At 49.7% G+C, this 22,694-nt stretch overlaps 1 protein-coding gene across 1 annotated transcript; it reads right to left on the reverse strand.

Annotated features, from left to right (window-relative positions):
* Nucleotides 1-4,649: 4,649 nt before the first annotated feature.
* LOC309888256 (olfactory receptor 14C36-like) lies at nt 4,650-5,591 on the reverse strand (the record flags this gene model as incomplete). The annotated part of the gene is made up of 1 exon (XM_082780494.1): nt 4,650-5,591. One exon carries the CDS (start codon nt 5,589-5,591, stop codon nt 4,650-4,652), a length of 942 nt encoding a protein of 313 aa, XP_082636620.1.
* Nucleotides 5,592-22,694: the final 17,103 nt, after the last annotated feature.

Below are 22,694 nucleotides of genomic sequence, written 5' to 3' on the forward strand. Positions count from 1 at the left end.
ACCTAACTGTACTTTTAGTTTAAAATGTGTTTATGACAATCTCATATATTTTTTGTATTTCTATTTCTTAATAATAGTGCTTCTGATTAATTTTTTTTTCCCAGCCTCCTACCTTTTAATTTAATTTTATTTATTTATATATATATATTATGTTATTTTCTCATGTACATATAGAACCAGGCTTCCTGTTTAGATAAAGACAATAAAGAAATAGAAATTCTGTTGAGTCCATGACTGGACAAAAGAAACAGAAAAGAAAGAAGAAACAGAAATTCTGCTGACTGTGGGATCCCCTCTGCCTACACACCCAGGAAGACATGGACAGAAAGAAGGCCCCCATATGGGTTGTCCTGTCCCTTCTGCTTGAGTCCATGACTGGGCAGCAGCAGGCACAAGGCTTGGCTGTGTCTAGCCAAGAAGCTGCAAGGCCAGCAGCAGGCCCCTGGTTATGAAGCTGCTGCTGAGGTGACTTGTGTGTGCTTGGCTGAGAGGCCGCAAGGAGCCTGCTGGGTTGGGATGCCTACTTCAGGAGTGGTTTCCACCCTGGTGGAGCTTTCTGTGGTAGTAGAAAAGAGCAGGAGAGAAAAAACTGCCACAACGTGCACCTTGGAAGTTATGCACTGGCCACAAGGAGGAAGAAATGTCCCTCAAAGTATATTGCTGTGGTGCCAGAAGTCAACTAAAGAGTATGATCAGATCCTAGCTTTCTGTTTCAAGGAACAGCTAATGAGGGTTTGTGAGACATGGGTGAAATGATGGAAATGCTGGGATGAGAACAAGGTGGTGAACAGAGATGGGCGTCTGCAGACTTCAAGGAAATAGGGCAAAAGTAGGATAGCACAGGAATGCCTGCAGAGGATAAGGCAGAGGGTGCTGGTAAAAAGGGAAGGCCCCAACAGCCCTGAGGTTTTTGTTCCTTTGTCTGATGAGGACATGAGTAGTCATTGCACTGGAGCCTCATTGCCTCCCTGCAAACCTGTGCAAATGGAGGTGTCGTACCATTGTTCTTCCCAAGGCATCACACTGCCCACCACATCCCACAGATCCCCTGGAAAAGCCCTGAGCCAGACATGGGGTACAGGATCTCGCCTCCAGTAGCTGGGGTCAGGCCTTGGCCCTTCTGCTTCGTCAAAGGAAACCAAGACTTTTCTCAGCACACTGCCTTTGCCTGTCAGCAATCATGGCTTCCAATTATGTGCCCTAACAAGTCCCTGGGGAAGTTGTCTTACTAACAGCCCTCAGTGGGGCCCATTAATACTCCAAGTCACTTTGACTTTTCCTTCTGACTTTACATTCTTAAGCAATTGCATCGCTCTCCTCTCTGAGGAGTTCCATGGTATATTTTGGTGCACAGTCCATGAAGCTCAGTACCTGAGCTTCATTGACTGTGCATGTAAATACACCATGGAACTCATTAAATTGAAGAAACTCCTAGGATCTCTTCAATACTTTTCTTCATGACTTCAAAACTTGTACAGCTAATTACAGAGCTTGTGTGATATTCTTAAGGAAGAAGATTTCAAAAAGCACCTAGTACATATCTTTTCTTGTTTTAAAGGCTAAATTTTGCTGCATTTTAGTTTTCAGCATCATTCTTCTATTGCTATTGATCAAAGGAAACTTCTTTGGAGACTTCAATAGGGAGCAGAGAAAAGCACAGTCTGGAGGTCTGAAATCTCTACTGCCAGCAGTGGTCTTTGTCCCTGTAAGTGCAGCCAAGCTCAGCGCATGAAACCTTTTCAAAGACAAGTCAGGCATTCCTTGGGTAAAATAATGAAGCAAATAATAAATAAAATAAAATAAAATAAAATAAAATAAAATAAAATAAAATAAAATAAAATAAAATAAAATAAAATAAAATAAAATAAAATAAAATAAAATAAAATAAAATAAAATAAAATAATAAATAAAATAAAATAATAAAAAAGTTGAAATGACCATCAGAACTTGAGAAATTCTGGTTAAATCTTATTAGACAACTGGACATGGTTCTCTTGTGTCTTCTGTCAAAAACTCAGGATGAAAAGTAAAAAAATATATCTTCAAGTGGCTTTAGATGTACCCATGACCTTTGCCTCTTTTGGGTAATTGTTCTCTTTCAGCCACGGAAACCTAAATTGAGTAATGTGAAAAGACCTCCCCAGTCAATAGAGTAGGGCAAAGTCCTACTTCCTGTGCTATAGATGCAGAAGGCAAAAAGAATTGCATTGTGCCTGACACTACTCTGGGACGTGTAACCCAAGTCAGGCAACTTTACCTTAGTGCTGACAAGTCCATCACTAAACCACGCTCCCAAGCTCTACATCTACACCTTGGTTCTCCAGTCGATGAACGAAGCTCATGGATGGCAATCAGGGAGTCTCGGTTAGCGCGATGCTGCCTCAGGTGCTCCACCATGGTAGCCATTGGCACCTGCTGTTCTTCAACCCTCAGCAAACCCACAACAGAAGGATTCTGCGGAAGGCCAAGCAATGTAGATAACAGTTTCATGTCCTTTGTCTCCAAGGCAGCTCTGCCAAAGCCCCACTGGTGGTGCCCTCTTGGAACTTTGAAGTTCCCTCTCCTGAAGCAGTCTATGCCAAGGATGCACATAGCCTCTGGACCAGTCCCAATGGGATGCTTTTGCCATTCCTTCCCAGTTCGACTCACTTCAGCCTCCAGTACAGTTATCTCTTGGGATTCCCCTATCACTCCAGAAATACAGGTGGGTTCTACCTCTTTCTAGCTTGATGGCATCAGGGTACTCTGTGCACCGGTGTCTAGTAGAGCGTGATACATTTTGTGGGTCTGATGTACCCAGCCATTAAATACATCCATTCCAGTAAATCCCATTGTCCCTTTCCTCCCTGCCTCCCCCTGGCTGGAAGGAGGACCCCTCTAGTCCTGCTCGTCATATTTATTACTGTGTCTGGTAGACAGGACACTGGAAACACGTCCCACCATGGCACTGTCATTCCATGGTGCAGTGGAGAGGGTGTTGATAGCAAAGGGATGCATTCGGGTGTGGAAGGTGGGGCCCAGCAGAGACAAGGAATCAAGGCAGTGGGGTGGGGGAGGCCAGGAGAAGCAGCCCAAGGGGTGGTGCTGCTTGTGAGGACACGTTTGTGGCAGCAACCTGAGTGGGCAGCAGCTGTGCGCAGGCCAGGGGAGGCCAGGAAGCGCATGCCAGGAGCGCTCCTGCCAGCAAAGCCAAGGCCGGGGACGAGCCCAAGGGCAGAGGCAGGGGGCTGCAAGGGCCATGCTGAGCTCCCTGCCCCTGCAGCATCCTCCCTGGCCCTCGGCCTCCTCTCCCCTGCCCCTGCAGCTCTGGGCTCCCTTCGTGCAGCCCTGGCTCTACAGCACCAAGCCCTGCTGGGAGCCCTCCCCTGCATGCTGCCACCACTCCCTGACGCTGCTGTTGCCCTCTGCCGGGCACTGCCCAGCCCAGCCCAGCCCCTGCCCACCTCTCCCCACCTCCCTGCCCTCTCCCCAGCCCAGCAGCCCAGACTGTGCTGTCCCCAGGGCAGTGCCCACCACAGGCTGCTGCAGGGCTCTGGGCATGGCCACCACAGCCCCAGCCCCTCAAAGGCACTGCAGCTTCTGGCACAAAGTTGGCTTTGGGCCTCCCCAGCAGCCCCTGCACTGGGGCCAGCCCCAGCTCAGGAGGTGGAGGTCCGTGAAGCTGCAGGAGCCCTGCTCTCTTCCTGGGAGATCCCCAGCACACAGTGCCTGTGCCCTGCAGGGCCAGCCCCGCTCCCCAGGCCAGCACAAGAGGCCTGGCCCAGCCACAGAGCAGCTCCACATTCCTCTCCAGGTTGCCATTTGCCATCAAACCCAGCACCAGTGGACACTCCCAGGCCAGTCAAGGCCAGTTATTACTGTTTGCTGGGCCATATGCTACCAAGAAGTCAGATTCCAGTCCAGCCCTTTGTCCTTCAGCGATCACTATGGGAATCTGATCCATCCTGAAGCCCAGAAAAACAAGAGGGCTGTTCAGGGAGGAGCTCCTTGGGTGTATTTCTGACACCAGCTTTAGAAGAGGTGTACAGAGATGTGGAGGAGATGCCACTCTAGGGGCATCAGGAAACTCACCAAGGTGCATGAGATCTGATGGCTAACCCACGTACAAGAGCACAAGAGAACAATGTGGAGACCAAAAGAGAGTAGCAGGGAAAAGGCCACGTCCTGCTGCTGGTCATGGTTATGGCTCCAGGGAAGCAGCAGCCCCGACCCAAAGGCAGCAGAGAGGCAGAGCCCAGCAGGCAGTGAGGGGCAGCCCCGAGGGCCAGCAGGGCTGCTCCTGCATGTGACAGCTTGGATCTTGGCCCCAAGCCCCTCCTGAGTGCTGCAGCTGCTCCCCCAGCTCCAGAGGGGATGGGAAGAGATGGCAGCTGAGACCAGTGAAGTTATGCTCTTTTCTTAATTGACTATACCTACAGAGGAAGCCTAGTTCAATTGGTTGATTAGAAGATGTATTCAAAGTAAATAAATTACTAAATAATTTAAATCAATATTAAAAATTATTTTAAAAATAAAAAAGAAAAATAATATAAAAATCTGTCATGTCCATTTCTCAGATACAATGGTAGTCTTCAGAGGATTATTATTAATGATTACAATATGATAATACTACTAAATATGAAAATGATATGATACAAATCACGATAATATTAACAACATTGATGCTTAAGAAGCACATATAGAATCATCTTCCTCACTGCAACTTTGAGCTCCTGGTTCCTCATGCTGTAAATGAGTGGGTTCACTGCTGGAGGTACCACTGAGTACAAAAGTGACACCACCAAGTCCAGAGATAGGGAAGAGATGGAAGCGGGCTTCAGGTAGGCAAACATGCCAGTGCTGACAAACAGGGAAACCACTGCCAGGTGAGGGAGGCACGTGGAAAAGGCTTTGTGCTGGCCCTGCTCAGAGGGCATCCTCAGCACTGCCCTGAAGATCTGAACATAGGACAACACAATGAAAACGAAACAACCAAAGCCTAAAAAAACACTAAACACAAGTGTCCCAAATTCCCTGAGGTAGGCATCTGAGCAGGAGAGCTTGAGGATGTGGGGGATTTCACAGAAGAACTGGTCCACAGCATTGCCATGGCAGAGGGGCAGGGAAAATGTGTTGGCCGTGTGCAGGACAGCAGTGAGAAAGCCACTGCCCCAGGCAGCTGCTGCCATCTGGGCACAAGCTCTGCTGCCCACGAGGCTCCCGTAGTGCAGGGGCTTGCAGATGGCAACGTAGCGGTCATAGGCCATGACAGTGAGAAGGGAATACTCTGCTGTGATAAAGAAGACAAAGAGAAAGACCTGTGCAGCACATCCTTGATAGGAGATGGCCCTGGTGTCCCAGAGGGCATTGGCCATGGCTTTGGGCAGAGTGGTGGAGATGCAGCCCACGTCGAGGAGGGCGAGGTTGAGGAGGAAGAAGTACATGGGGGTGTGGAGGTGGTGGTGGCAGGCTACGGCGCTGAGGATGAGGCCGTTGCCCAGGAGGGCAGCCAGGTAGATGCCCAGGAAGAACGCAAAGTGCAGGAGCTGCAGCTCGCGCGTGTCTGCGAATGCCAGCAGCAGGAACTCGCTCACTGAGCTGCTGTTGGGCATTTGCTGGTTTTGGCCATAGGGTTCTCCCAAGGAGGGAAAAGGCAGTAAGAAAATACAACAAAATTATCTGATGATATCTGATTCAGTTTCAGCCTATTAAGTAGATATTAAGCAGGTCCATTTCATGAGCTCTGTCTGTTGCTTCCCGAGGGTGTCCCTGGGAGCAGGGGACTCTGCTTTGGGCAGTGTAGTTAACAGTCCTTACCTATAGAAAGAAGTAAAGAGGAACATTGCATATTCTCAGATTATTTTAATTCTTATGAACAAATTGTTGCTCCCAAATCACCTAACGGCAGAGAAGGGCTGTGGCTATTTCTTTTTTCTATACTGTCATTCCTGCTGCTCTACATTGAAAACCTTGTGGATCCTCAGAATCACAGATTCCTCTATTACAGAGTGTACTTCAGAGAGCACAGCCAGTCTGTCCATCACGTCTGGTCTGTCTGTGCTGGTCTCTCTGTGTCTCTCTGTGTCTGGTCTTTCTGTGCTGCCCTGTGCTGGTGGGAGAGAAGAGCAGCGATTTTCTCAGGGAGGTGCCTGAGCCCTCCCTCGCACAGCATTTCTGGAAGCAGCTCCCTCTCACCGCCTGCCCATGGCCCTGCTGGGAACTGGTTCTCTGTCCCCACATCTCCTCCCTGTCCACGCTAACAGACCTCATCCCACAAGCTTTGTGCTCACACTCACTCAGATTCCCCTCCACTGCAAGAATCTTAAAGCAGAGAATCCAAAAAAGCCTTTCTCTTCAGACTAACCAAGCCTCAGTCTTCCTCTTGAAATGCCCATTCATAAATGACATACTCTAAAGTTTCTCCTAGTCCAAATTACATGTAGAGTGAGAGCCACCCTGAAATATGCTATATCAGGCTTATGATGTGCCAGCTGTACAAGACCCCTCTGGCAACCCCACCTGCTGCCAGAGCCTCCCGGTGTCAAGAGCCTGAAGATGTGTCTTGCCACACGCTGCCCTCTGTTGTTGCGCTCCTCAGTGCCCCCAAGCCCTCTCTCCTTCTCTCCTCTCTGCGTGCCAGCTGCGGTCAGAGCCCCCAGCCCTGCTGCGCTGTGCAGAGGAGCTGCTCCTGGCCACAGCTGTCTCTCTGCACCAGGGCCCTCTTGCCATGAGCTCTCTCTGTCCCACGAGCCCGGCCCAGCTCAGCAGCACAGCACCAGCCCAAGGCACTGCAATCACCCCTCTGGGGGCTTTGCTGATGAGCCCACGAACCTCAGGCCCTCAGAGACAATTGAAGACATCTCTCCAGAAGTGCAAGTCAGAGGCAAGTTTCCTGCAGTGTCCCCCTGAGGGCCAGCACTGACACAGCCTCCCTTGGAGCACGTTAGAGCAGAACACTGGAGGCAGTGAGGACACGGAGACAAAGGCAATGTGAAGGTGACACTGAGGTGTAGGAAAACTGGATGTGTGTCAGCAAGCACATGGGCCAGGCCTTGACCCATGTCCCCTGGGAAAGGAGATCCTTAGCAGTCACACCTTGCTCAGGGCTCTTTGTGGGGCAGTAGGAGATGGGGATGTGCATTGCCAAGTGCAGGAGAATGGTACGACCCCTGCCTGCTTCATTGTTGGGGGCGAAGAGGCAATGAGGCCCTGGTGCTTTAACAATTAGCTGTCTCCTCATAGGCCTCAGTGACAGAGACAACAGCCATACCCATGGACAGAAAGACCTGAGTCCTGATGGGACTTTCAGCATTGCCACAGCCATTACTCCTCTCCTCACCAGAGTGTCTGAGGGACTCCCAAATCTTATACTGCTGGATGCAGACCCTTCTGTGGGTAGTGTCACATAGGATCTGAGCTGAGTCTTATAACTCAGATTTTCTTGGTGGCCATGCTCCTCATATGGCAGCTCTGTAGGGAGCTGGCCTGGCTCCTGGTGAGCAGGCACCACTGCTCGTATGGCATCCCTCGTGGTGCCCAGGCCCTCCTCCTCCTGGGCACTGCTCACTCAGCAGGGTTCCAGTCTTCCCTGATGTCTATGGTTCCTCTTCCTCTGGTGCAGGATTGGGCTCTTCTCCTTGTAAATGTCAGGAGGTTTGTGTAGGCAAAATCCCGCAGTTTCTCAAGGTTGCCCCACACTGATGCTCCATTCTGTTTGCTGTTAATGTCTGCAGGCAGGTGGCTCACCCTGACTATGCTGTTTCTCACAAGATAACAGTAGCAGGAGTTTGCAGGACAGTTTGGATAATACAGCAGTAACTAGTTGAATGGAATTTGAATCAGTGAAGGGTGGGGGATAGAAGGCTGCCAGATTCCACTTTTTCTGTTCTTCCTTCTCATGCATGCTATTACTTTGTCTGGAACTGCATCCTATATACAAAACACAGCACTGTATCATCTAATAGAAAACAAATTAAGTGTATCCCAGCCAACACATGGACAATATCCAGCCCATATTCCATACCATCTGCACCTTGCTCAGCTCCAGTACTTTCCAGTTAATCACCACCACCTTTTCTCAGATGATATACACACAGATATATCATGCCCTTACTCTGTGAGTGTACTGGAGTTGGCTAGGATCGAGATAATTTTCCTCCTAGTAGCTGGTATGAAGCTGTGTTTTGGATTTAGCATGAGTACTTAGTACTAAGGCCAGTCCTCTTTAATATTTTCATCGATGATCTGGATGAGGGGATCGAGTGCACCCTCACTAAATTTGCAGATGACACCAAGGTAGGTGCATGTGTCAATCTGCTCGAGGGTAGGAAAGCTCTGCAGTAGGATCTGGATTGGCTGGACCGATGGGCTGAGGTCTACTGTATGAACTTCAACAAGGCCAAGTGCCGGGTCCTGCACCTGGGGCACAATAACCCCAAGAAGAGCTACAGGCTGGGAGAGGAGTGGTTGGAAAGCTGCCAGGCGGAACAGGACCTGGGAGTATTGGTGGATAGTCAGCTGAATATGAGCCAGCAGTGTGCTTAGGTGGCCAAGAAGGCCAACGGCATCCTGGCTTGTATCAGAAGCAGTGTGGCCAGCAGAGCTAAGGAAGTGATTGTCCCCCTGCACTTGGCTCTGGTGAGGCCACACTTCGAGTACTGTGTTCAGTTTTGGGCCCCTCACTACAAGAAGGACATGGAGGTGCTTGAGCGGGTCCAGGGAAGGGCGACGAAGCTGGTGAGAGGCCTGGAGTCCTATGAGGAGGGGCTGAGGGAGCTGGGCTTGTTCAGCCTGGAGAAGAGGAGGCTCAGGGGTGACCTTATTGCTCTCTACAGCTACCTCAAAGGAGGCTGTAGAGGGGTGGGGGTTGGTCTGTTCTCCCACATGCCCAGTGACAGGATGATTAAACTAGAGTTGAAGGGGGAAGGGGCTAAAACCAGGCATGCCGGTGAAGACCTAAGGGATGGTACGCTAGAATCAGAGGGGCTGTGTGCCAGTGAGGTCCTTCAGTCAGATCCACAAGGTGCTGAGTGTAAGGAGACGCACCTGAAGTGCTTCTACACAAACGCACGCAGTATGAGGAATAAAATGGATGAGCTAGAAGTCCTGGCCCAGTCCTGCAACTACGACATCATCGGCATAAGCGAAACCTGGTGGGATGAGTCCTGTGACTGGGGTGTTGCGATAGATGGTTACAGGCTCTTCAGGAGGGACAGGCAGGGTAGGCGAGGTGGTGGAGTGGCAATGTATGTGAAGCAGGGGCTGGACTGTGTGGAACTTCAGGTCGGCGATGGCAAAGTTGAGAGCCTCTGGGTAAGGATCAAGGGACGAACGAATAAAGGGGATGTCGTTGTGGGAGTCTATTACAGACCGCCTGGCCAGGACGATAGCGCCGATAAATTATTCTTTACAGAACTAAGAGAGGCCTCGAGATTAACTCCCCTTGTCCTTATGGGGGACTTCAACTTGCCAGACGTTAACTGGGAGTGCCACACGGCTGACACGAGCAAGTCCAGGAGGTTCATGAAGCACCTAGATGATAACTTCTTGGTGCAGGTGCTAACGGAGCCAACTAGGAAAGGTGCCCTCCTAGACCTCTTGCTAGAAAACAGAGAGGATCTGGTGGGAGATGTGGTGATTGGTGGCCGCCTCGGTCATAGCGACCATGAAGTGGTTGAGTTCAAAATTTACGGTGACAGAAGGAAAAGTGCCACCAAAACCTCATCCCTAGATATGGGGAAAGCGGACTTCAGGCTGCTCAGGGAACTAGTCAGCAAGGTCCCCTGGGAAACTGCTCTTGAAGGCCTCGATGTCCACCAGTGCTGGTCATTCTTTAAGCGATGCCTCCTAGAAGCACAAGATCAGGCAATTCCTAAATACCGCAAGTCAGGCAGGCGGGGCAGGAGGCCGGCGTGGCTGACCAGGAATGTTCTAATGGAGATTAGGCGGAAACAGAGAGTGTTTCGCTACTGGAAGGAGGGCCAGGTGTCATGGAAAGAATACAGGGATGCTGTTCATGTTTGTAAGGGAGAAAGTTTGTGTGGCCAAAGCACACCTAGAGTTGAAGCTGGCTGTGTCTGTGAGAGAAAATAAAAAGTTTTTTTTTTAGATATGTGAATGGAAAAAGGAGAGCTAAAGAATACATAGGGCCGCTCCTTGATAGGGAAGGTCTCCTCACAGACGATGACGTAGGCAAAGCAGAGACGCTTAACGCCTTCTTTGCCTCTGTCTTTAATGCCGATGATGGGCTTCGGGACCCAGGGTGCCCTGAGCTGGAGGACCGGGACGGTGGGGATGACAAACTCCCAACTGACCCTGAACGTGTGCGGGATTTGCTACTCCACCTGGATCCCTACAAGTCCATGGGTCCGGATGGGATTCATCCCCGGGTGCTGAAAGAGCTGGCGGACGTCATTGCGGAACCTCTTTCAATTATTTTTCAACGATCCTGGGAATTTGGAGAGGTCCCGGTAGACTGGAAGCTGGCAAATGTTGTGCTGATTTTCAAGAAGGGTCAGAAGGAAGACCCTAGCAATTACAGGCCTGTCAGTCTCACGTCAGTGCCTGGTAAAATCATGGAGAAGATGGTTCTCGGACTCATTGAGGCGCACCTGGGGGACAAAGCAGTCATTGGTCCCAGCCAGCATGGGTTTGTGAAGGGTAGGTCCTGCCTAACTAACCTGATTTCCTTTTATGATAAGATCACCCGTAGGGTGGACCAAGGGAAACCAGCTGATGTGATTTTTTTGGACTTCAGCAAGGCTTTTGACACGGTTTCCCATAGGATCCTACTGGACAAAATGTCCACCATACAGCTAAATAAAAACATCATACGATGGGTGAGCAATTGGCTAAAGGGCAGGGCCCAAAGGGTTATGGTAAATGGGGCTGCGTCAGGCTGGCGGGCGGTCACCAGTGGGGTCCCTCAAGGCTCCATTTTAGGGCCGGTACTTTTCAATATTTTTAAAAAAGATCTGGATGTAGGAATAGAGGGTATTTTGAGCAAGTTTGCTGATGACACCAAACTTGGAGGAGTTGTGGACTCAAATGAGGGCGTAAAGGCCTTACAGAGGGATCTGGACAGGTTGGAGAGCTGGGCGATCACCAACCGCATGAAGTTCAATAAGAGCAAGTGCCGGGTCCTGCACCTGGGACGGGGAAACCCTGGCTGCATGTACAGACTGGGTGATGAGACGCTGGAGAGCAGCCTAGAAGAGAGGGATCTGGGGGTCGTGGTAGACAGCAAGTTGAATATGAGCCAGCAGTGTGCCCTGGCAGCCAGGAGGGCCAATCGTGTCCTGGGGTGCATCAAGCACGGCATCGCTAGTAGGTCAAGGGAGGTGATTGTCCTGCTCTACTCTGCGCTGGTGCAGCCTCACCTCGAGTACTGTGTGCAGTTCTGGGCACCACAGTATAAAAAGGACATGAAGCTGTTGGAAAGTGTCCAGAGGAGGGCTACGAAGATGGTGAAAGGCCTGGAGGGGAAGACGTACGAGGAACGGCTGAGGTCACTGGGCCTGTTCAGCCTGGAGAAGAGGAGGCTGAGGGGAGACCTCATCACAGTCTACAACTTCCTCGTAAGGGGGTGTCGAGAGGCAGGAGACCTTTTCTCCATTAACACTAGTGACAGGACCCGCGGGAACGGGGTTAAGCTGAGGCAGGGGAAATTTAGGCTGGACGTCAGGAGGGGGTTCTTCACAGAGAGGGTGGTTGCACACTGGAACAGGCTCCCCAGGGAAGTGGTCACTGCACCGAGCCTGTCTGAATTTAAGAAGAGATTGGACTGTGAACTTAGGCACATGGTCTGAACTTTTGGGTAGACCTGTGCGGTGTCAAGAGTTGGACTTGATGATCCTGAAGGGTCCCTTCCAACTCAGGATATTCTATGATTCTATGATTCTATGATTTTTTGCTTTCATAGCCCTGACAGAAGGAGATGATTCCCCAGCTGGGATATGCAAATGGGTTCTGGCTCAGCCATTTGAAGTGTCTTGCTCTTGAGTATTTCAGCCTGAGTTTTGTCACAAATCCTGCAGCCAAATGCATCCCTTGGCTGTCATTTCCCTGCCCCTGTACTGTGGGATGACTGTGCTGTGGTGGGACATGTTTCCAGTGGTTCGTCTACCAGACACAGTAATGAATAGTATGAGCAGGACTAGAGGGGGCGTGCTTCCAGCCAGGGGGAGGCGGGGAAGAAAGGGACAATCAGGTTTACTGGACTGGGTATATTTAATGGCCTGGTGCATCAAACCCACAAATGTATCAGACTCTACTGCACAAAGGTGCACAGAGTACCCTAATGCCATCAAGCTAGAAAGAGGTAGAACCCACCTGTATTTCTGGAGTGACAGGGACATCCCAAGAAGTAACAGTACTGGTGGCTGAAGTGAGTCTAACTGGGAAGGAATGGCAAAAGCACCCCATTGGGACTGGCCCAGAGGCTATGTGCATCCTCAGCACAGACTGCTTCAGGAGAGGGAACTTCAAAGTTCCAAGAGGGCACCACCGGTGGGGCTTTGGCAGAGCTGTCTTGGAGACGAAGGACATGAAACAGTTGTCTACCTTGCTTGGCCTTCCACAGAGTCCTTCTGTTTTGGGTTTGCTGAGGGTTGAAGAACAGCAGGTGCCAATGGCTACCATGGTGGCACACCTGAGGCAGCGCTGCGCTATCCGAGACTCCCTGATTGCCATCCATGAGCTGGGTCATCGACTGGAGAGCCAAGGTGTAGATGTAGAGCTTGGGAGCGTGGTTTAGTGATGGCCTTGTCAGCACTAAAGTAAAGTTGCCTGACCTGGGTGACATGTCCCAGAGTAGTGTCAGGCACAATGCAATTCTTTTTGCATCTATAGCACAGGAAGTAGGACTTTGCCCTACTCTATTGACTGGGCAGCTCTTTTCACTCTACCCAATGTAGGTTTCTGTGTCTGGAAGGGGACAATTTCCCCAATGAGGACAAGCTCATGGGTACAGCTACAGCCAATAATGATATATTTTCTTTATTTTTCACCCTGAGTTTTCCACAGATGACCCAAGATAGTCCATGGATGTCCAGGTGTGTACTGAGATTCTGGCTGAATTTCTCAGGATCCAATGGTCATTTCAATCTCATTTTATTTATTTTATTTTATTTTATTTTATTTTATTTTATTTTATTTTATTTTATTTTATTTTATTTTATTTTATTTTATTTTATTTTATTTTATTTTATTTTATTTTATTTTATTTTATTTTCTGAACACACTCCTGACTTATCTTAGAAAGGGTTTCATGTGCTGGGCTGGTCTGCAGTTACAGGGACAAAGATTACTGTTGGCAGTGGAGGTGTCAGACCAGCACACTCTGTTCTTCCTCCCAAAGAAGGTCTCCAAAGAAGTTACCCTGGATGAACAGCAATAGGAGAATGATGATCAAAACTGAACTGCAGCAAAATTCAGCCTTTAAAAACAGGAAATATTTTTTATTAGCTGCTTTTTGAAACTTTCTTCCTTAAGTATGCCATGCAAGCTCTGTAATTAGCTGCACAAGGCATGAAGGCTTGAAGAAACTATTGAAGAGATGTTAGGAGTTTCTGCATTTTAATGAGTTCCATGGTGTATTTTGGTGCTCTGTCGATAAAGTTCAGGTACTGAGAGGAGAATGATGCAACCGCTTGAGCAAGTAAAGTCAGGCGGAAAAGCTGAAGTGACTTGGAGTATTAATGGGCCCCACTGAGGGCTGTTACTAACAAAACCTCCTCAGGGCCATGTTAGGTTTGGTGGTTTTACTCAGATGTGCAGCCGAGCTCCACCACAACCGCTCTCTCACTCCCCCTCTCCTCAAAGAGGAAGGGGGAGAAAATACAACACAGAGAACTTGAGGTTTGAGATGAGAAAGGTTTAATTAAAGGGAAAGGGAATGGGGAGGAAAAAAGAAACAAAAGAAACAATCAGTCTGCGCGGAAGCACAGAGTGAGGGATAGAAAGAATTATTCTCTACTTCCCATCAACGAGCGGTGTTCGGCCACGTCCTGGGAAGCAGGGCCTCAAAACGCATAGTGGTTGTTCAGGAGGAACAGCCCCCTCCCCCCCCCATGAGAGCCCCCCTTTTTATTGCTGAATGTGACATCAGGTGTTATGCAACCTTTGGTTGGTTTAGGTCAGCTGCCCTGGCAATGTCCCCTCCCCATAACTTGCCCACCCCCAGCCTGCTGGCTCTTGGGGGCTCAGAAGGAGTCCTGATGCTGTGCCAGCACTACGCAGCAAGAGACACAACACTGGAGTGATATCAGTGCTGTTCCAGCTACGAGTGCAGAGCACAGCACAGTGTGGGCTGCTTCAAGGAAAAGGTGTCTCCAGCTCAGACAGACCCAACACACCCACTGAGCACCTTGTCCCTGCAGATCTCCTGACATCTCCTGGCAGCTCCATATTCCTCTCCAGGCTGGCATTGGCCATTTGCCCAACAGCAGAGGGCAGTGTTGTCTATTTGGGCATGTGCTGCCACAAAGGGAGTTCTTGGCCTAGCCCTTGGTTCCTCAGGGACCACCCTGGGGCTTTCAACCTCTGTCTATCACTCCACACTCCTAAGCTCTACATCTACACCTTGGCTCTCCAGTGGATGAACCAGCTCATCAATTTCCTATCTGGGAGATCCTCTACCCATATACAAATCTCTTCTTCTCCTCTTACTTGACCAGCACGGTGACTGGGATGTGGAACACCCTCATCACTATGCTGGTGCCTCCCAACAAACACCTGCAGATGCCCATGGCCTTCTTCCTGAGGGAGATTTCTCCTCCTTGCACACCTTGTACAGCTCCAGCACCCTGTGCCAGATGCTGGCCATCTTCCTGGCTGGGGACAGCACGCCCTTTACTCACAGAGGTGGCAGCACTCTCAGCTGCACCTCCTGCATGACCGCAGTGCTTCCTGCTGGGGGCCATGTCCTACTGTCAGCCCTGGGCTGTATGCCACCCCTGTTCTCTGCAAGGCTCGAGAAGTGGAAGGTCTGACTCCAGAAGGCAGCTGTACCCGAACCAGGGGAATTTCTGTCATGTACAGGAATTATTTCTCCTCCTCCCAGCTACAGTTCTATGGCCCCAGTGTCAAGCAACCCTTGTGTGGTTTTGCCCCATTGCTGGAGCTGTCCTGCAGTGCCACGGTGATACTCTTGGTTTTGCTTTCATAATTTGCATATGTATCCAATCTTCCAATTCCTAATCATGCAGATGCCCACCTCACAGATCTTAAACAAGTTCTTTCCGAACATTCATCATCCCCTGGTCAATCCTCAGGTTCCTTAGTGGTGGTGTGGGAAGGATGAGAGAGGTGCTAGGGGAGGTGTTGACATTGTCATAAGACCTATCTCAAATACCTTGGAAAGGACAGATGGATCAAAGACTTTCCTCGGGAGTTGGAGAAGGCAGATGTCAAACCCATCTTCTAGTAGAGGGGCAAGCAGAAGGATGATTAAGCCTAACTAAAGAGAAAAGTGCCAGCTTTAACCTTAGGCCCCAAACCAGACCTAAACTGAAGTCCTCAAAACTTGCCCTTATTCTAAACCCTGAGCAGGATCCTTAGGCACAACACCAAACAATTCCTTGAAGCCCTTGCCATTCCTTTAACCCTGGAATGTGACCTCTAATTCCTAAACATTAACCTGATCATCTAACCCTCATAGCCCTCCACCATGCACACAGCACGTCTCAGCTTCAACCCCACTCCTACCCCTACCTTGTGTGGCTTTTATACTTGGGGTAGGGCAGGGATCGTGAGGTCCTGCAGCAGTCCATGGCATTGGAAGAGGCATGTGAGGTGACAGGTATGTGATCAGATCCGAGGCCACAAGGAGGAGCTAGCTGGGAATGCTGGGATGGGATCAGGTGTGCCTCAGGATGTGCTGGGCCTGCAGGAGGCACATGGCTGTGAAGGAGTCTGGGTGGCCACTTCTATCTGTGGAGCTGACGGACCAGCAGTAGGAATGTGGCACAGATAGGGACCGTAAAGGGCAGAAGCATGCACAAGGCATTGAAGATGATGGTGAGGCACCTTCTGTTCTGGTCAGGTGATAGACCACAGGAAGGCTGATGGCATGGGAGTCATGCTTGAGATATAGCTAGTGAGACCATAGAATCAGAGAATGGCTCCTGTTGGAAGGGACCTTAAAGGTCATCTAGTTCCAACCCTCTGGCCATAAGCAGGGACGCCCCCCATGAGATCAGGTTGCCCAGGGCATCATCTAACCTGCCCTTGATCAGCTCCAAGGATGGTGCACCTCTAAGGTCTCTCAGCAAACAGTTCCAGTTCCTCAGCTCCCTCTGAGTGAAGAATTTCCTCCTAACCTCTAGTCTAAATCTCCAGTCTTTTACTTTAAAAGCATTCCCACTTGTCCTGTCATACAACTGAGCAAACAGTCACTCTCCATCTTTTAAGAAGTCCCCTTTAAGTACCAAAAGGCCACAAAGAGGTCACCCTGGTGCCTTCTCTTCTGTAGAATGATCCGTCACCAAATATGATGGAGAGAGGCTTGGCAACTACATCAGCCAGTTCCCTCAGGACCCTGGGATGCATGTCATCAGGCCCCATAGACATGTACCTGTTTAGTGTCATCAGGTGGTCTTGGACCTGCTCTTCACTCCCACCAGGTGGGGCTTTCCACCCCCAGCCTCCATCTACACGTTCAGGGAAATGAAAGACTTGGGAAGCCTGACTGACAGAGAAGGTTGAGGGAAAGATGTTGAGTCCCCCAGCCTTCTCCATGTCTGTCATTACCAGTGTACCCTTCTTATCCATCAGAGAGGGTACACTCTCCTTGGCCATTCTTTTCTGAGCAGTGTATCTGTAGAATCCCTTCCTATTATTCCTTGCATGCCTTGAGAAGATCAGTTCCATCCGTGCCTTAACTTTCCTTATTCTCTCTCTGCATATCCAAAACAGAACCGTGCATGAGAGAAAAAAATTAACCCTGATTCCACAAAAGCCATTCTGGAAACAAAACTTGTAGGAAATGCATTTTTGTGCAGAGCTGATGTGCACATTGTGCAGGATGCTCCTAAGGATCTTTGTGTCCTTTTCTCTTCTAACTACCATGCCACTACTCTCAAAAATAGAGTAGCCAACAGAGGTGAGAAAGATACTCTGCGATTGTGAATGTCATCAGAAAGCTGATCCCAAAAAGACATGGGGAGGTCAAGAGCAGCCTGGACAAGAGAGATATGATATTTTGGGGTGGGAAGAAGAGCTTGGCCAGCAGAAACTTATGATTTCATGGAGGTAAGAGGGTTTATGTAATGTGGATGCTGTGGTAACACTGACTTAAACTAGTCACATATAGCCCTTACATGAGCCAGTAATTTTAATGCCTAAACCTAAATGCTACTACAATACACTGAAAGGAAACTTTTTTTTTTTTTTTTTTTTTTTTTTTTTTTTCTCTTCCTAACCCTAATGCCTTCCCTTAACACTAACATGAAAATGCTTTATTTAACCCTAGACTCATTGACAGACCTAAAAACCCTAAACTGTACAGCTTGTCCATATCTTAACCACAGACCTGACACCACTAGCAGGACAACACACACTCTCACAAAAACTTTGCTTAGTGTCTACGCCAGAAAGAGAAAAACAGGTACCTAGGGGGCAAGAGAGAGGTCAGCTCTACCTCAGGATCTCATGGCCCAGCAGGAGGAAAGTGACTGTGGCAGTGACTGTCTCTGTTGTTGATAGGGCAGCAGCAGGAATGTGTCACAGAAAGGGACTGGGAGGTCACTCGTGTCTGGAGGTGGCAGGTCAGCCTTGCCTTCTCCCTGTCTTGGTGTAAGCACTGCTCTGCAACAATTAAAACATCAGCATTTTATCAGCACTCTTCTCATCCTAAGCCAAAACATAGCATTCTACCGGCTACTAGGAGGAAAATTAACTCTGTCCTAACTGAAACCAGGATAGTGAAGAAGGCATTAAACGTCTCTGCTTTGGCTATATCATTGTCTGTGAGGAGACATTCCCCATCAAGTAGTGGACCTATGTTTTCTTCGGTCCTCCTTTTTCTGTTCACATATCCAAAAAAACACCTTTTATTGTCTCCCACAGATGTGGCCAGCTTCAACTCTAGTTAGGCTTTGGACCAACAAATTTTCTCCCTACAAACATGAACAGCATCCCTGTATTCCTTCTTCGTCACCTGACCCTCCTTCCAGCAGCTGTACACGTTATTTTTCTGTCTAAGCTCCAGTAGAAGATCCCTTGTCAGCCAGGCCGGTCTTCTGCCCTGCCTGCCTGCCATTCGATATTTTGGAATAGCCTGATCTTGTGCTTTTAGGAGGCAGTGCTTAAAGATTGACCTGAAACACTGATGGACGGCAATGCCTTCAAAAGCAGCTACCCAGGGGACCTTGCTGACTAGTTCCCTGAGCAGCCTGAAGTCTGCTTTGCCCATATCCAGGGCTGAAGTACTGGTGGCAGTTTTCCTTCTGTTGCCATAAATTCTAAACTGACCCACTTCATGATCACTATGACTAAGACGGGCACCAATTGCCACATCTCCCACAACACCCTCTCAGTTCTCCAGTAACAGATGAAGGAGGGCACCTTTCCTAGTTGGCTCCCTTAGCACCTGCACCAAGAAGAGATCATCTAGGTGCTTTATGAACTTCCTGGACTTGCTTGTGTCACCTGTGTGGTGATCCCAGTTGACGTCGGGCAAGTTGAAATCTCCCATAAGGACAAGGGAGTTGATCTCAAGGCATCTCTTAGTTCTGCAAAGAATAATTCATCGGCATTGTCATCCTGGCCGGGTGGTGTGTAATAGATTCCCACAACAGCATCCCATTTATCTGTTCATCCCTTAAAGTTGATAAGGCAGCACCAGGAATGTGTCACAGAAAGGGATGGTGAGGTCACTTCTGCTTGAAGTAGGTGGCAGGTAACCCTTGACTTCTCCCTGGGAGCTGCACTTTTGGGCTGACATCTGGCAGTGGCCCTGCTAGGCCAGCACAAGGCACCTGCTTGGCATGCTGACAGGGGGATTCCCTCTGCCTACACACCTAGGAGGACCCAGACAGAAAGAAGGCCCCCAGATGGGTTGTCCTGTCCCTTCTGCTTGAGTCCATGACTGCACAGTAGCAGGCACAAGGCTTGGCTGTGTCTCCACAAGAAGCTGCAAGGCCAGCAGCAGGCCCATGGCTTGGAGGTGACTTGGAGATGGAGTCCCATGGCTGCTAAGGTGACTTTTGTCTGGTTGGCTGAGGCCGCAAGGAGCCTGCTGGGTTGGGATGCCTACTTCAGGAGTGGTTTCCAACCTGATGGAGCTTTCTTTGGTTGTAGAAAAGAGCAGGAGAGAAAAAAAAATGCAACAAAGTGCTGTGGAAGGTTGGCACTGGCCACAAGGAGGAAGAAATGTCCCTCAAAGGGTCATGCTGTGGTGCCAAAGGTAACCCCCTTATCAGACCATGGCTTCATGTTTCAAGGAACAGCTGGTGAGGGTTGAGGAGACATGGGTGAAATCAAGGGATGAGAGCAACGTGGTGAACTGAGATGGGTGTCCTTTTCCCTACTGACTACAATACTACTTCTGTCTCAAGAACAGAGTAGCCAGCAGAGTGAGACGGATACTCTGATATCACGAAAGCCATCAGAAAGCTGATCCCAATAAGAAAACCAATATGAGGATGACAGGAGAAGCCTGGCCACCTGCTTGGCATGCTGACTGTGGGATCCCCTCTGCCTCCAGACCCAGTAGGACCCAGGCAGAAAGAGGTCAAAGGTTGGACTGGATGATCTAGAGGTCTCTTCCAACCTAGAAATTCTGTGTGTGTGTGTGTGTCTGTGTGTGAAGACCCCCAGATGGGTTGTCGTGTCCCTTCTGCTTGAGTCCATGACTGGGCAGCAGCAGGCACAAGGCTTGGCTGTGTCTAGCCAAAAAGCTGCAAGGCCAGCAGCAGGCCCCTGGCTTGGAAGCTGCTGCTGAGGTGACTTGTGTGTGCTTGGCTGACAGGCCACAAGGAGCCTGCTGGGTTGGGATGCCTACTTGAGGAGTGGTTTCCACCTTGATGGAGCTTTCTGTGGTAGTAGGAAAGAGCAGGAGAGAAAAACTTGCCAAAATGTGTGCCCAGGAATGTTGGCAATGGCCATGAGGAGGAATAAATGTCCAGTGGAACAACTGGTCTCACTGATCTAGTCAGAGGCAAAGAAGGCATTAAGTACCTCATCCATTACGTTATCTCGAGGTCTTCACCAGATTTCCCGCATATCTAATAAAGGATGATAGTTCTTCTTAATCTTCCTTTATTTATAGTATTTTTATAAACAGTTTTTCATTGTCTTTGAGAGTCACAGAGAGATTGAGCTCCAGCTGGGCTTTGGCCCTTCTATTTTTCACCTGCACAGCCCCATAACATTCAGGACACAGCTCCAGACAAACTGACAGCATGCATGAGAAGGAAGCACAGAAGACGTGGAACCTGGCAGCTTTCCATTCTCTTCTGTGGCTCTGCGCTGCAATGCCATTCAACTGGTTACTCCTGTATTATCCAAACTTTCCTGATGCTGCTGTCTTCTCAGAGATAGCACAATAACATGCAAAGTTTTAAATGTCTGCCTGTAGACATGAAAAGCTGACAGAATGGAGCATCTGTGTGGGGCAACCTTGAGAAACTGCAGGATTTTGCCTACAGAAACCTCTTGGCATTTACAAGGAGAAGTGCCCAGTCCTGAAACAGAGGAAGAGGAACCCCACACATCAGGGCAGAATGGGAGCCTGATGAGTGAGCAGTGCCCAGGAGGAGGAGGGTCTGGGCACCACGAGGGATGCCATATGAGCAGTGGTGCCTGATCAGCAGCTAGGCCAGCTACCCACAGAGCTCCTTACGAGGAGCATGGCCACCAAGAAGATCTGAGTTATCAGACTCCTCAGAGATCCAGTGTGGCACTACACAGAAGAGGGTCTGCAGCCAGCAGGAAAAGACATACAGGTCTAGGAGTCCCTACGACAGCCTGGTGTGGAGAGGATCAAGGGCTATGGCAAGGCTGAAAGTCCCAACAGGACCCAGGTCTTTGTGTCCATGGCTATGGCTGTTGTCTCTGCCACTGAGGCCTATGAGGAGACAGCTGATCGTTAAAGCACCAGGGCTTCATTGCCTCCTCACCCCCAACCATGAACCAGGCAGGGGTTGTACCATTCTCCTGCACTTTGCAATGCACATCCCCATCTCCTACTGCCCCACAAAGAGCCCTGAGCAACCTGTCAAGGGAAAGGATCCCCCTTAAAATGGGATGGATGTCAAGTCCTGGCCCTTGTTCTTGGTGACACACATCCACTTTTCCTATACATCAGTGTCACCTTCACATTGCCTTTGTCTCCTTGTCCTCACTGCCTCCAGTGTCCTGCTCTAACGAGCTCCCAGGGAGGCTGTGTCAGTGCTGGCCCTCAGGGGGACACTGAAGGAAACTTGCCTCTGACTTGGACCTCTGGAGAGATGTCTTCAATTGTCTTTGAATGCCTGAGGTTTGTGGGCTCATCAGCAAAGCCCCCAGGATGGTCTTTGCACTGCCTTGGGCTGATGCTGTGCTGCTGAGCTGGGCTGGGCTCGTGGGACAGAGAAAACTCATTTCAAAAGTGTTCCTGTTGCAGAGAGAGAGCTGTGCCCAGGAGCAGCTCCTCTGCACAGCGGAGCAGGGCTGGGGGCTCTGACCGCAGCTGGCACACACAGAGGAGAGAAGGAGAGAGGGCTTGGAGGCACTTGGCAGTGGGAGGATGCTGAGAGCTGCCTGCAGGAGAAACCTGCACAGCCCTTGACAAGGTAAGGGTCTGGCTGCAGGGCCATACAGCTGCAGGTCCTGGAAGGGTCTCCTGCTGGGTCTTGTTTCTGGGAGGGCAGTGGGCAATACAGTAGGCTTTGAGAGTCCTGCTGGGTTGCAGTGTGAGGTGAGGAAGTCTGGCAGAAGCCCCTTGGAGTGTCATAACCCAGCTGCCCTTTTTAGCCAAGAGTTGGGTGTCCAAGTCTCCTCCAGACACTGCAGGGGATGCAGATTGGGTATTGGGACACCCCAGATTTTGAATATCCAGCTCTGTCCATGGGGCATTGTGCTAGGCTGCATGCTTCTTTCCCGCAGGATGCAGCTCTCTCGTGGCATCCTTGTGTTATCCAGGTACCTCAAGGAGAAGACATCTCTGTACTAAAACCATGTCTGTGCTGCTGGATGGCTGTCTGTGGGCAGCTGGAATGAGGCCTCTGCACTCTTGGAGAAGAGGGAAAAGCTGAGATCCTGCTCATGTACCTGGAGATAAGGTGCGGATTCTGTCCATCTGCACTGGGGTTGGGGCTTCTTTGCTTTAAGCTGTCTCTCCTTCTTTGGAAACACAAGAGTGTGATTGTTCTACTAAGCATAATAAAATCTGACTCGCTCTACAGTGTGGTTGGAGGTGTTTTTTGCAACAACCCTGCAAAGTTCATGGATCTCATAAGTGGACTGAACTTGAGTTTCCCCCTTGTTCCTGCTTTCTGACTGCTTCACAGAAGGAAGGACACCTCTAAAGTCCCCAGTAACCCATGCTTGCAGTGCCAGTCTCACCCAACATCACCTGGGACTCAAGCGATAGAGCTACAGAAAGCTCTTTTTGCAAGAGAGAGGCTTCAGATGAGAGTGGTCTAAGGCTTGCAGTAGGTTTTCCTCAGAGAATTGTCTTCTAAACTTTTTCTGCCTTCTCCTTCTCTACAGACAACAGTGTTCAATGTCAGAAA

The sequence above is a fragment of the Aythya marila genome (genome assembly GCF_965140915.1).
Source record: "Aythya marila genome assembly, chromosome: 28".
NCBI lineage: Eukaryota > Metazoa > Chordata > Aves > Anseriformes > Anatidae > Aythya > Aythya marila.